The sequence below is a fragment of the Larus michahellis genome, chromosome Z (assembly GCF_964199755.1).
Source record: "Larus michahellis chromosome Z, bLarMic1.1, whole genome shotgun sequence".
Classification (NCBI taxonomy): Eukaryota; Metazoa; Chordata; class Aves; order Charadriiformes; family Laridae; genus Larus; species Larus michahellis.
In genome coordinates, this window is record NC_133930.1 from 67,617,567 (window position 1) to 67,632,921 (window position 15,355).

The 15,355-nt window shown below is 37.4% G+C and overlaps 1 protein-coding gene across 3 annotated transcripts in view; it reads right to left on the reverse strand.

Moving 5' to 3' along the window:
* SNCAIP (synuclein alpha interacting protein) overlaps positions 1–15,355 on the reverse strand; it is a 90,081-nt gene that overhangs the window by 15,478 nt on the left and 59,248 nt on the right. For all 3 annotated transcript variants that reach the window (XM_074570441.1, XM_074570443.1, XM_074570442.1), the window contains 4 exons: positions 13,587–13,766; positions 10,403–10,516; positions 5,223–5,348; positions 1,091–1,260 (listed from right to left, as the gene is read on the reverse strand). In XM_074570441.1, the coding sequence (XP_074426542.1) occupies positions 1,091–1,260; positions 5,223–5,348; positions 10,403–10,516; positions 13,587–13,766 (590 nt within the window). The remainder of the gene's footprint in view (positions 1–1,090; positions 1,261–5,222; positions 5,349–10,402; positions 10,517–13,586; positions 13,767–15,355) is intronic.

Consider the following 15,355-nt stretch of genomic DNA (forward strand, 5'->3'; position numbering starts at 1 on the left):
AATAATCCTTAGTTCACTGTTTGTATATATGGGAGTATAAATGTAATAGAAGACTGAAGATATCACGAAGAGAAAATACCTTTATAATATAGAACTTAGAGGTACAAACACAACAATAAGCATACTTCAAATGCAAGAAGGTATTCCGTAATGACAGAGAGGACGGCTACTGTCAGACAGAGAGGAATGGGTCAGTTGCGGAACCACTTGTGTCAGGCAAAGGGCAGACCCTCCCCTGTTCTCATAGAAGCCACCCCTGCAGCTCCCCTGCTAATGGAGTCTTGTAATTTATACCCAGTACAATTACCCACATGCTGCTTGCATAAAATGATATGGTGTCCTCTAAACATGGGATTGTCAGAAGACATTTTATGGCTTGTGGTAGCTGACAAGCTCTTGGTCATGCATCTAAGTTGGAACAATGTTAGGTCAGTGCTGACAGTTTCTAAGAGTCTTAGGACCCAACTGACATGCTAAGTCACAGCAACTGCACCTACAATAAAATGCAAGCAATTGCATAAATTTGTGTTTCAAAATAACAGGCTCTTTACAGAACGTTTCTTAAAAAACATACTAAAATATTAAAACCAGCTCCAATGAAGAAAAAACAGAACATAAGATATTTCCTGAGTAGCCACTGCAGGCTTTGGTGACCTTCCAAGTCCAAAAAAACCCCTCCACCACTATTTCCATTATTCTTCCCAACATCAACACCCAGCACTGTAACTGGGAAGAGCCACTCACTGTATATTAAAGCCTGCTATGCAAACAGAAATTATGATCAGCAATGATGTGATCCCAAGGTATGCAAAGGGAAAAAGGACCAGATTGCTTCATACATACCCTTCTCCACTCCCACTCCCTTCATCTATGTTCAAAGCAAACTGCCACAAGGAGAACAGCTGCGAAGCTGAGCTGCTAAAGGTGAAGGGGCAAATACTTGGGAGCAGGAAAGCGTGGAGAAAGACGGTAGAAATAGAACTTGAAAATATCATATGTAAGAAGCAGAAAACAGATACTGCTAATAAACTGAAGAGAAAGTAGGGTATTGTTTTAAGAATGATCCCTCTGCTAACAATGAAACACTTACTCCTTCAGCTGCTTAGTTAGCTTGACAACCTGAGAGGCCAATGACATACATGTCTCCACAACTACTAAGTAGCGGGAACACATGGTGTGCCCGTGTCGCTCAGCACTTTGTGAGGGTTTCTCTCCCACGTGGTTTTGCATGGTGACATTTGCTCCATATTCAACCAATGTCTGTGAAAACACAAAAGGAAACATTGACACCTGTAAGTGTAAGTCTCTCCTACAACTTCTGGTCAACCACAAGAACAGCTGGACGCAAAGCACTCCTGAATAAAATGCTTGAAAATGTTGGTCTAAGCCAATCATTTTTAAAAATCAGTCACTAACAAGTCTTATGCAGCCTGAACTCAAAACACATACCACTAAAATCTATCACTTAGATGTAAGCATATCATGCAACAGTGAGCTATGGTTCAGAAGAACTATAAAGACTATATTCTTCCTTCCTCTTCCCTTGCAGTTCTACTCAATTAATTTGTTTTCTGTTCATTTGTCTGTACAGTATAGCATGACTTCTAGCATTCATACAGTGAGTGGGACCACCAAATGAAAACAGAGAACTTACATATAGGCACCTATTGATTCTCTCCTGAGCCACAGAAATAAACTTTTTCAGATGTCTCTGTACACACACTACTGAGCATTGTGCTAACTTTGCACATGGTAGACCTAGAAAAGAAGACACAGGCGAGTGCAATTCAAAGGACATCTGTGCTAGATAACATCAGGGTCCAGGGCAGCGTGAACACATTGCTAGCCAGTTTTACAGAGGGTGGTGATGAGCTGCAATGGCTCACCAGATATGGTACCTCTGTTCTTGAGATCTCCGCACTGCAAGGCATTGCAGCACACCCTTAGAATTTCATTTTAGGAATGTCTTTGCTACAATATGTGCTGACTCCTTTTGTGGTTTAGCTCTCAATTTCCTACCACAGCAGAATCCCTGAATTTAAAACACTCAATGCCTCAATGTCCTGATTCCTTAGCCAAGTGATGTTTGGATACGAAAGGTATGGCAGATACTTTCCAACAACTCCTTTAAGTCAGACAGGCACAAATTTCTTTTTGCAGAAAGAAATCTGTACAATGCCTTTTTCAATCTGGTTGGGGTTTTTTGGTTGTTTGTTTTTTTTTTTTTAATACTGAAAGAAGTCTCATTGCTTTGCACTTGCTTGGTTACTCCCCATTTTCTTTTAAAGAGACAATCAAATATGTGTTAGCTTTTAATCTTTAAGAAAAATAATGGCTTATACTCTGATGTACAACCCTATGTTACACTACTAGCAGAGAACCCTAGCTTGTTGCTGGAGAGTTGTCCAGGTTGTGAGCACGACATTTGAGTTACCCCTGGGACTTGAATTCAGAGCGCTGTAAAGGCAAAATAACATCTGTCAGGTTGACCTCAAGACATCCAATAACTGAAGCAAGAATTGAGACCAACCCTTGAGTCTTTCTGATCTGTTTGTAATAATCAGTGTTATGCACTATTCGCTTTAACGGAGAGCCTAGAACAGGACCTAAATGTTCTCAGCAATGTTCAGGCACACATTGCTCATAGCACGTTGGAAAAAATTCTGAAAAAATCATAATGCATCCAAAAACTATGGCATCATTAACATTACACATACACATGCTGAAGAGGAATTGTGTAGCTGAGCTCTTGGTTGACTTATGCAAGCAGAGCTGGTAAACCAATGAGCACTGGAGTAGCCCTGTTGATGCAGAACAGCAGGCACAGAGACCTCTATGTCCACTGACTGAAAAGAGGAATGGTGGTCTGTCTGGTCTGCTAAATCTATTCAGAAAGGAAACTTAACAAACAGTCTTGCACTGCATCTCATGTCAATAAATTTGGTTTAATTTGCCAATAAAGAAAATGAAGAAGGGAGAGTTATGGCCCTGCAGAAAGCAATCTTATCGATTGGAACATGATAGGAGTGTCAGCTGCTCACAAATGCAGTGAATGAGCGAGCCAGGGAATCACTGACAGCCTGTGACCCTCCATCTTTTGTACTGCTACTCATAATCTCCCTGCCTCCTGTACAGCTTCTTTCTTTTTACCAGATCACTCACTGTACATTGTTTTAAATTAGACTATAAGCTCACTGGGCAGAGGGTTTATTTTATTTCACAACACAACAAAATGTCAATGACATTTAAGACTGTGAGGTGTTAATGAAGTGACATTACTAATTTTGTATATTTTTGTTGTCATTAGGTATTTTCATGATTTCTTTCTCATGGCTTGACTTTAACACAAAACACTTGTTGATTTGTATATATATATCAAAACCAAAATAATCTTGAGAATTCTAAGTCATTTATTAAGTTCATTCTTCATGGGGAAAGCAGGGATCTTCTCTTTTCACTTTAGTTTTATCCATGAAAACAGCCTGCAGATGTCACCACTCTGTTCAAAATCATCTACTCTCATTTCTCCTTCAAATGCATTGTACATCTTGATAAAGCACTGTTGAGTTAGGAACCCTAAGCACACACCCTACCACAACAGTGCTCCCCACTAGTAAATCATAAACATTTTTTCTGTCCACTTTTTTCCAACTGATCATAGCAATTGTCTACAATATGGTAATAAAACCACTAGGTTTAGCACAGATGTGATGATTTGTTTATTTTATTCTGATAAGAGTTTGTACAGGATCCATTCCTGACATCCTAAAAAGAAAGACATGTCTGATCAATGACAAAATGCAGAGATGGTCATGTCCTTCAAATCTATTTGACTGTGTTCTTTTCAAGTCCATTCATTCATCTCAACCATTACCTGTTGTTTTTATTTTTTTTTATTGTGTGAGAGTCTCAAACTGGCTTTTATAGAGTTATGTCTTCTCTGTGCCCAGATTGCTATAATAATAACAAGCAGTTACGCATCTGTAGATTCAACATAACAATGTGCACAAATATATTTACCTTTCTGAAGAGGTTAGCTAATGAGAATTCACTAGCTGTTATTTCTTTTACAGTTGAACTAATACAAACCTTCTGTATTTGCAGTGGTCCAGGAGGCGCTGTGGATCAGTTCACGTGTGGTAACATGTTTACTGATACATACCTGAGTCCTTAGACTCTGAGAATTACTCCTTCTTCTTAGACGTGTTTTTCTCCCCTACTTGACTTGATCACTTTGATTTCTAAATCTTGCCTTCCTGCCATTTGGTTATGCATTCTTCTATCTATTCTTTTCCTATGACTAATTTGTTTCTCAATTTTTTTTCTGCAATCTCCAGGAATAATTTTATTATTATTTCTTCTCCAAACAGCTTTCACTCAAAGTGCCGACAACACCAAATACTGATATGCACTCCTGGAACTAATGGCTCTAGTAACTTTGATGGACAGAGGGTATACCTGCAATTCAACGCAAAACTGAGATGCTTCACCTAGCCATCCAGTTCAACCCTACGGCTTTTTTGGTGTGTCTCCATTGAACACTGGTACTGTACAGAGTTATCCAAACTGGTTTATTCAGATCTGGCTCCCAAAAATACTGTAGCTGTGTAAGCCCTCTCAGCAGGACAAATTACCCTTTTCAGCACCTGTGTACAAGAGACCTATATTGGTTTCAGTAGCCAAGCTGATTCTTTGAGAATTAGTTAGAAATTATCATCATGCTGCATTGTTTAGCATAGATACATTCAAAGATTACAAGGCTGGAATGGGTGATTTACTCAAGGTGTAAATCCTTCAACATAGAAGAAACTTATCTGCTAGACTTCCCCTAAGCCAGAACTATTCATTGCTACAACTATTCATTGAAAAAAGAAACAGAAGGAAAATACCAGAACAGTAAGAAGAGTATGCATATCTACACTGGCTGCCCTTTTGTAACGTAAAAACATACACATTAGCTGTTTATGTATAAACAACATAATCATGCGTTCTTGCAATACAACAGTTACTTTAGGCTAACAATAGCATAATTGAGAAGAGAATCCAAAATCCACAGTTTTTTGGTATCTCAGTCTGAGTCCTGCGGGTTTAAACTTCTTCCTTCTAGTATATTTTAATGTATCAATAATTATTCCCACTTTTAAGATCTCCTATAACCATTTGAATGGTTGCTGTCATTCAACTTTGATGCAAAGAGGTTTCTGATATAGCTATCACTCTACCTGTATGCATCCTAGATAGCCATGTTGAGCTGCTATGTGAACAGCAGTATTTCCATCCTGGTCGACTTCATCCAGCGAAATCCCTTGTTCTTGCATAAACTGAAGAAGCCATAGAAGGATTTTCTCCTAGCAGGAGAGGAAAGAGATGTCACAAAAGATAATAAACAATAAAAAGATAAATGTACTACAGGAATACTGGTACTGTAATCTGTTTTAGGTCTCAGCTTCGTAGAACTTAGTGTACCATGGCTCTTCCTCTGTTTTGTGGGTTTTTTTTGGTTTTTTTTTTTGTTTGTTTGTTTTTTGTTTTCCCCAAGGAAATAAGACAAAATGCTTTACGTATTTTATAAAAAGAAATAATAGGGAAAATATGACTACTCTAACACTTTCTGAGAAATTGTGCTTTAAAAAGCATGCATGCCTTTATGTTGGAGAGGAGACCAGAGGCAGAACAGCCTGTGGTGCAAGTGGAAGTCTGGAAGCTAAAACTGAGGTGCCAACTGAATTCTTTTTAACATTTTTTTGTGTGTGTGCAGGTGTAATACACACTTATTGGGTGTTCTTTCCTAAAAATGGAGAGTTTATATATATGTGCTAAGCTTATTTTATTTCTTATTTTCCCCAGCAAGTTTATTTGGAAAAAATTTTCTTCTCTTTAGGAACCTACCATGCCTCTCCAGATTAAATTTCATAATGCCCTGCTGAATGTGACACATATTGAAAGTCTAGAATAAATCTATGGATTACATAAAAAAGTGATGTCTGTTAAAGGAAGGCTGACTACAGCTGTACTCCCAGTTTTTGCATCTGAATACCTGAGAAGAATAAATTACTTGCTAGCATAAAACTTGTTTATTTAAACCTGAATTTTTTTTTTTATCTTTCATTGATATCTATCATGTGTTATACTGGCTAGGAGTTCTAGTTCAAAGGGGCTTTTTAGATTCTAGTGTTGGTGAGGCAAACACCAATGCACAGACTTAAAACTGCAGCACTTCAGTAGCTTCAGTGATACATGAGTACATAATCATGCACAGTTAGATATGTGGGCCTGTACAAGTGAAGTTTACCAACATAAAACAGTACTCAAAGCACGTCTAGGACTCTGAGCAGTAATCAGGTAGGAAAGAGAAAGATTAAAAATGAGGAAAGGAAATTATAGCTAGGAACCTTGGGTATAAACCTCTTTTTTTTGTATAAAAGAACCGCAGAAATTTTAATGTCAAAGAAAAGGAGATGGATCCTCAGACTTCTATGTCTCTTCCAAACAATTTTGCCCATTCAAGCACCTGGATCTCTGCTTACTGCTTCAGAGGGCTAGTCTGTCTGGAACTTAACTTCATATTTCCACTTCAACAGCAGTTTTGTTTTTATTACAGGGTGAAGGGATAGGTATTTTTACTTCTCCTTGGCTGAATGCCCAATGCTGCTGACAGCCAGCACGGAGAGATGACTTCAGATCACATATCCCTTTTAAAATAATTTTGAGCAATTTCTCGAGATGCCTGTGGTGTTGGCCAGCAGTGAAGAAGGATTACACTACTCCTATGAATTGCCCTTATGTTTTAATAATTAAAAGAAAAATATTTTAGCAAAGCTCCTCTGCAGAATTGGAAGACAACTATAGCTTTGAAATTATATATTTCTTTGGAACATAATAGGGACCAGAATGTTAAGCATGTTCTGCAATTTTATGATTACAATCAGCGTGGAGCAAATGATGCTTTCTAGTCATTTATCTTATCAACACGGAAACCAAGTGCCTGGATGGCTAAATGCAATCATCTGTACTTAGGACTGCTTGTGCATCAACTGTTCACAGGCTCAAAGTCAGAGGCATACTCAAGCAGTTTGTGTTTCTCTCAGATGACTTCGGTTTTTAACAAATGTATCCTTGACAAGAAAAAAAAAAAGAAAGAAAAAAGAAAAAAGAAAACACCTAGTCTCTTCACTTACATCTAGGAAAAATGAAAACATCATATATCAAAATATATATCGCTTTAGTGGCACTCACATTACATATTTGGAAGAAAAGTATTCTTAGGAATAGGTTTATAGTCATTAATTCAATTTATTCAGACAAAATGAAGGTTAATAAAATTAATGAGATTAAGATAATGGAAAATAACCACATATTTGTTATGTAACAGGAACTGATAAATACTGATGAATTATTCAGTATATCTGATAATTTTAAGACCTACAATGTTCTTATGTTGTAGCAGTGGTTAACAACCCTCTGGCATACTCTAGGCCTACAATAATTCAAATCTCCCTAAAAAAAGATTCTGGGGAAAATGTCACAATACGTAATTTCTGTTTTGGGACAGGCTGCAGACTTTGGCTCCATCAGCTGGCTTTTGGAGCAGAAAGAACAACTAACAAAGATCATCTAAATCATTAAATGGACTACAAATGGAAGGATAAGCAAGATGAGGCATACTGACTCTACAGCTAATCCTAGCCCCATTACACGATATTAATTAAATAAGCTGCCCTCCTCAGTATCCCTTCACAGTAGAAAAGCAGGAGTGAGTGAAAACAACACATTATCCTTGCAAAAATTACGTTAGACAGGAAGGCAAACATCCTGAGGTGCAAAAAAGGTCTGTTGTTAGGCATTTGTGTATCTGAATGTCACACACTCCTCCCCACTGTGCTCCCCAGCACTACACCACAGCCAAGTGGTGCATAGAACCTCTTCCAGGTCCTCAGTCATCCTGTAGCTCTAGTTCCCCAAAGGTCCCCTAGACTGTCTGGAGCTTCAGAGGCAACAAACCTTTGGCATTCCCCACCCTCTGCCTCTTACCTGTGCAGCTCATGTTGGAAAGAAATTACAGCCCTGTGAAGCTCTTAGTCAGGACCTACTATGTGCACCTAGGACTGCACCACCATCTCCTTCCTGACACATGGTGACCGTGCCAGACACAGCTGCTACACCATCTGCCAGGTACCCATGGCTTATGCCTGGCATGGAGAGGCCTGCCAACAACCATGGCTGCTTCTTGCATAATCTCATGTTTAAAGAAGCCCTTGCTAGGAGGTATGCTGACCAGGCTACAGGTTGACTTTCAGCTCTTCCCCTCTTCCATCAGATGAACTTATATCATCCCTCTCTCATTGGACAAATATAATATTGCTGAGATGTCTTTGGAGTCAGGCCATGACTGTGGCTCGATGACCTTTAACATAAGAGCTTTGCGATGAACTCCCTTTTGCTGCCCATTCTAAAGGATATTTATTGAAGAAAAATACGGTGAGCATGCCTAATGCCTGAGGAAACAATGGATGGACTGACTCTTTGGGAAAATGATTCAATAACAGGTCTTCCTTGTAAAAATATTACTCTTGTAATTCTGCCAAGACCAGTGTTTATATGGATTATCTCTCATGTAAGTAATGGTAAAATAAATTAAAGCTTCGAGGATAGTGCCAACTACACATTTGAATTTCTCAAAGTTTTTTTCTTCTTAACACAGTTCGGTAAGATAGTCTGGCATCCCTTCAGCCTCAACATTCCCTCATGTTTGCAAGATGTTTATAGATTATAAAAAAAAAAAAGATAATTGAGATTACATGTGAACTTTCTTTGGCATTCAGACTAAGAAAATTTATACGTCACCTTTTTAAATTTCACGGGTGGCTGACTGTAGCTGGTATTTCTTAACTGGTAGAGCTTCTGTCCTGCTCTGAAAAGAATCTAGATAAAGTGTGCCAGATCTGTTCCTGGCAGTAGACAGCACAGCTCACTAAAAAAACCCAAAGCTTCACTGGATTTAGTTTGTATAACTGTCTTTAGAGATGAGGACAAAATTAGGCTAATCAACTGAAGATATGTATGTAAGTTCACATGAAACTTTTTCATCCAAACTTTTTCTTCCCAGGCGCAAACAAGTCTTCCTCAAATCCAGTTCTAATCTGGCTCCCAGCCTCCCTATATTCAGTGCTAAATTTAGAGGCCAAACTTGCTACGGAAAGCAGGATGCAATCAATCAGTGTATCCAGCAGAATCCTAACTTGCACCAGCAACATCTGCATAGTAGGTGAGTGGAGAAAAGGCAATGGAGGTCTTTGCAGAGCATGAAAACAAGGGTACCTGTGTGCCTATGGGAACAGCAGGGGAAAGGGTAGACTTCCAGCTCCATAGCCTTCTAAACCTGCTCCCTTCTCTCCCTCCCCCTCCAGTAAATTCATGCTTGGATAGGGTCACTTAACAGCAGAAACATGCCACAATAATTGTATGGCATTGATGAGATAAACCCGCTTGTACAGGAAAGAAAAAGATAATTTTATTAGTGGTTACATTTTGCTTGTTCTCTCTTAACAAGTAAGGGAAAAAAAGCATTAGCAAAAAAAATAGTAGGTTTTCTGCATTTATCCTCAATGTCTGTTGAAGAAACTGGGTGATAAAGTGGCCCATCTGCCAAAGAGATTAGACAAGAATAACCGATCACTGTCCCTTGTGTAGTAGATCCTGGAGAAGGTTCTTTGAAGAGGGGTTATTGCAAGGTCTACTTAGGAAAAACAGACTTTGTGGGAAGAGAATGTGGTGTGATTAAGTGGTATATATTTCCCCAGACATTAGCAAAGCACTGAAATGCTGTACTTCTGTGGTTTCTCATCATTAGATTTATAGATAAGTTAGGTGTGGAATAGGATTGGTTTACAACGTATTTTTATGTGTAATTCTCAACAAAACTGGCTAGAGCTAGCCAGATTATGTTCAAGTTTCACCACACTTCACTTCACTGCCAACATACTGAATTCCTAAATTGTCACAATTTGCCAAAATTTTTTGAGATTAGTGTCCCCTAGAAAGAGAATGTGAACTATCCCAAAATGTTTGATGATTTTCTGATGTGTCCTGAAAGTCCTCAAGGGATCATGACAGTTAATCTCCCTAGATGTTCTTGGGATTGATAGGTTGGCCAGGTAATCTTCTCCTAGCTATTACTTAAAACTTAAAAAAAAAAAAAAAAGAAAAAGAAAAAGACTTAAAAGACTTAACAGGGAAAATACTGAAAAAAATACACAGATTAAGTGGTAAAAGATTTTGCTATATTCGAATTAATTAAGAACATGGGTAATTAAAAAGACACAAAATGATAAACATGTTTTAAATTGTAATTGTTGTATGAGCATCTAAATAATATATTTTAAAAAGTAAATAAAAGTCATACCTGGCCATAGCAACCTGCATAATGAATAAGGCTTGGGTGGTCTTTTGAGCAACTTAATTCTGCAATAGCTTCTGTTTCGCTCACCATCCATCGAACACACTCCAGCTGACCATTCTAAACAAATTAAAAAAAATATTCAATTCCAGCTGTTTCAGTTCTAAACATATGTACTAAACAGGGAAAAGCTTATCAGAATTGTTAAAATGTTACCAAATTCCAGTTTGCTTGAAAAATGTGTTCTTTTATCTACTCTCATGTACTGGACTTGTTTATCTTGCTGTCCTGGATCAATTATAGTTTGGCTATTGATTATAGTGGAAGTGGCAATGTAAGAGTGGCAGTCAAATAGTATTGCATACACAATGTGGTCCCTACTCTCAGATTGTTCAGAGCAGAACCATAGTTCTGTTTCCATCACTTGTACAGCAAGGCTCAATGACTAAATAAGATCATTTGCTGGAGCAGAGTGAACAGCCTCCCTACAAACTCAAGTCTTCATTTATCGCTAATTAAAGGAATCCTTCCTAAATTTTTCTTCTGTATGTAGTATCTGAACATCTAATCCTCATGGATTATACCTATCTGTAACAGATATTGCACAAACACAAACAAGGAGATGGTTCTTGCTCTGAACACCTTTTACAGCCTAGTCTCAAGATTCTCAAGCTTCTGTGCACACTTGTAGTAGTTCACAATTTACTATGAGATGGAATGTAGATGCTGGGGCAAGAGATAGAACATTTTCTCAGAGCATGCTTGTGGCCCAGTGTAAAGGCAAGAGTTTTAGCAGCTTCTCTTGCTGCAGCCCCTTTTCGGCAATGGTACCTTGCTAAATGCGGTTTGGCATGACCTACATTCCAGCCTGCTCTTACTTAATTTTTCAACTTTCATGTTCATAAACGCTATTATATTCTTTATAGCTGAAAAAAATATTTTAATTGCTCAGTCAAGACTCACAGAGGTCAAAATACATAACATAAAAAGCTGTTTGTGTGCATAAAATGGAAAAAGCTATCACGAGAAGCAAAGAAATATTCATTTCAAGTTCCAGTTTTATTTTTATAAAAATAAGGAGAAGAATGTAATAAATATTAAGCCATTTAAAACTATATGGGAGAAAGAAAAACTGGAATAAAATTAATTTGATATTTGTCTTATTCCTTCCATATGTAGTGTATGTATATGAACACAAAAAAAGCACATAATTATACTTTACTTACTTTCCTTTATTTCTCTCAATTTCAGTAATGATGTAAAACAATGTAAAACTACTTGTGTTCTTTTTATTATGCTAGAAAAATCCTCCTCATCATATCTGGCTTCAAATATTAGTAAGCTTGGCTAATAATTTCATTTTTTGTTTTCCTTTGTATCTAAGTAAGTAAAATACTTTTGTATTTTTAAAATTAAAGAATTAATAAAATTAAGTATCTGCTAAGTAAGATAACTTTGCTAATGTGGAAAGGATTTGTTCACAGCTATTTTGACAGTGCGACTTGCCATAACATAATGCTCCATTTTCACTCTCTAGCCCATAGCTCAAGGTCAGAAAGAGGTCTTGAATCAAAAGAATTAGTGTTAATTGATTCAGTCCTTACTGGGAAATGTTATGCATCATCAATAAACTGCTGAAATTCTCTTCCGTGGAATTTTATGTTCCTGCAAACAAGTTTTCTTCCGTTCTGATAGTCGCCATTCTTGCAGAACATAGGAGCATGCCCCACGTGGTATAACATTATGGGAGTTACAATAGTGAAAAGTAAGAGAAAGAAGAATAAAGTCCATTCTATCAGTGTGCAAAACCACTTTGGGAGTAAGGATCAAGAGCTACGAAGTTTAGTTATGCCAAATTACTTGAAGGTTCTCAAAATCTTTGCAATGATCTAGGACAACTCCAGCCATGCAGTCCGTCATTAGAAACACTTGGGCCTGGGCACCCTCGCTTAGATGAAGTCCATAAATTTACAAACTTTTCTTTGAATGTCAAAGCATGCTCAAGTATTACAGAAACTAAAGGAACCAATTATTAAAAAAGCAAACCAATCTTTCTGGAGAAAAAGATTAAAGGTTTTATTGGCTTATAAACACATTATATATGTAGGTTGAAAAAAAGCAAGAAGGAAAACAATTTCAAACTAAAATTGTAAGACTTTAAACTGGCAGACCGTAACTATTCAGTCTGGACATGGGCCAAGGTTTCGAAGCCAAATACCTAAGTTTTACAATAGCATTTCATTAGCACAAGTAGATATCAGTTTAATTTTATATTCATATGGATTGTCCCAGAAAAATTAAAAAAAAAAACAACCCTAAAACCTGCACCAGGGCCCTAAGTCATTGAAATGATGTCTCAAAGTTGCAAACCTGCAGATTGGAATCCAACAGTCCTCTGTCGGTTTCTAAAGTTTTCCCAAGAAGCAAATAGCAATAAAACCCCGGATGAAACAGAAACTCTTGTATTACGTTTCACCCCTTTCCCTGTTTCTTCTTAAGGTAGTTAGTGGCTAAAAGGAATGGCATTCAACCATGCAACCCCACTTACTAAAGAACCAGAATCAGTATGGTTAAACTATCAGCCTTCCTGTAGTCCACTATGTTTTATTTTAGTAAAGATACAGCAATAATATTCACATTTCCCTACATAATAGGTTTTCCTGTAAGCTTTGACATTAATTCTTGCAGTTTCTGACAGGCTGTTCTGTAACATGTACATTTTAATTTTGATGCGATTGTTCTAGACAACCAAGAAGTTTCACCTCCAGATGTGGACCAGTGGTTTTTTATGCTTTGTAAACATGTTCTTACACTTGTCTTACAAGATTAGACCTGTATTTGTAAAAAACCAAGAAACTGTAAGGCTCTCTAAAGAAACAACTGAGTCTGAGTTAAATGAAAGTTCCTTAAAATAAAACAATTTTTTTTTAGAGTCTTTTAACTGTTTTTAAAATGACTGCGTATGCATTGACAACAACATATAAAATGTCAATGTTATACTGCTGATATTGTATCCTGCATAATAACCCATCTTTATGTGCATATGTGGTACCAGCCAACAGTTCTTTCTGCTCTCACTTGAGAAAATGCTTGAAAAATAACATCCTGCTAGATGTACACTTACTGCCATCACAGAAAGGAACTAAATGACCTTTACACCACATTACAGTAGAGACAGAGACTAAATTACCTTTATTGCTAATCCAGCTGGAGTTAGCTGCTCTATGTTTCGTTCGTTCAAACAGTCTTCACCCATCAAAGACGTGAGATGCTGCAGGCATTCTGCATGTCCCTTTGATGCTGCTACATGCAACAGATTGTTGTCACATTCATCATGGATCTTATCCAGATTATCTGCTGCTAAATGTGGCTGGTAAAAAAAGCTTTATGTTAGTTGTAACTAAGGATAAAGAGATATGCAGAACTTTAAGCCTCACAAGCCGAATACAAAGATGTTTCCCCACACACATGTTTTTTTTTATCACTCAAAACCGGGAGCTTTTCACTTCACTATAGAGAACCTGATTACTATTAGCAAAAGTACAAAGGTTGTATTCTCACTGGCTTGATTCACTGCAATGTTTCTCTCCTTCTTGTCCAATTGTCACACAACAGGGCAAGATCTTGAGTATTTTCAAGTCTTTGTACCAGTTTGATAGATGAAGTAGCTGCAAAAATACCTACATTTTTATAATTTCTGTCTATTTTGTGTTTGGTTTCTCTCCTTTTTCTTTTTTCTTTTTTTTTTGCCATTTTATTGATGGGAAATTGATCAGAAAACATCCATGACTCCTAAAAAAATTTCCTGATTAATTTTGCTCATCACAAAAGTGGCAGCTTGTGTTAAGCACAATCTAAAATGTAGTTAAAACCCATGACAGAAGACTTTTACCTGATAGCTTGTTTCCATGAAAAAATTTGTTGGAATATTTACCTGAAGTACTACACAACCGTGACCATTATTTCTGACCAAATCTAATTTTGAGACAAAACAATTGGATTGAGAAACTCCAGAAGCAAAATGGAAGAGGAAGACAGAGTTAAGCAGTAGCAATGATAAGTTCCTAGATTAGTGTAGACTTGCCAGAGTACTCCTCGATGAGTCTATTTCATTCAGAGGTTTTGGTCTGTTTGGAGAAAGTATGCATTTTCTTTCCATCTACGTATCTATGATGACCTCCTTTTCCCCTCTCAATTCCTATTTCAGGGTGAATTTAATTTGCTTTTATTTCTTATTGATCAGTGTAATATTCTCTTCTGCCTCTGTCTAGTCTTTGAATACCTGGCATTGTTCTTGCTGCTATGTTAATAGTGTGCCTTTGTGCTTGAGCTAGACTGGTAAACAGAGAAGATAAACAAAAATCTAACAAAAACAGTTTTTATCCATACACTGTCTCTCCACCAGTCGTTCTGAGTGATCACATGCTCTGCATCATTGTGTTAACTTGCATCTAGTTACTTTGGCAACCATCCTTGATAGTGCATGATCAGAGTGCTAGAATTTACTAAAAAACTTCATATGGGTCAGAGGCCAATGAGGCTTTAGAAAAAGCTCCTGCCTAAGAATGCTGCTGCAACGAGACAGCATAAACACTCTTGAATAATAATCAGCATACAACAGAAGCCCCTCTGTTCCCATCATCAGCCTCCAAATAACAACTGAGGTAAACCAGCAATAACTGAACAAAGCAACCCACAAATGTTGTGAAAGGCAAAACTCAATTAAGATTTAAATTTGATATTTAAGTGATCTCGATAGTTAAAAGTCCTGCCTTCTATATGATTTCAGTGTACTGCATAAACTAGCAATCTTGGCCACGTTTACATAAAACCAGTGTCTTTGTTTTGCTACGTATTTGATGTAAAGACTAAAACTTTACATTTGGAAGCCCATATGCTCAATTTCTAAGGAGCGTACAAGATAAAAAAGGCAGCGGCTCCAAGTGCGGACTTAATCAG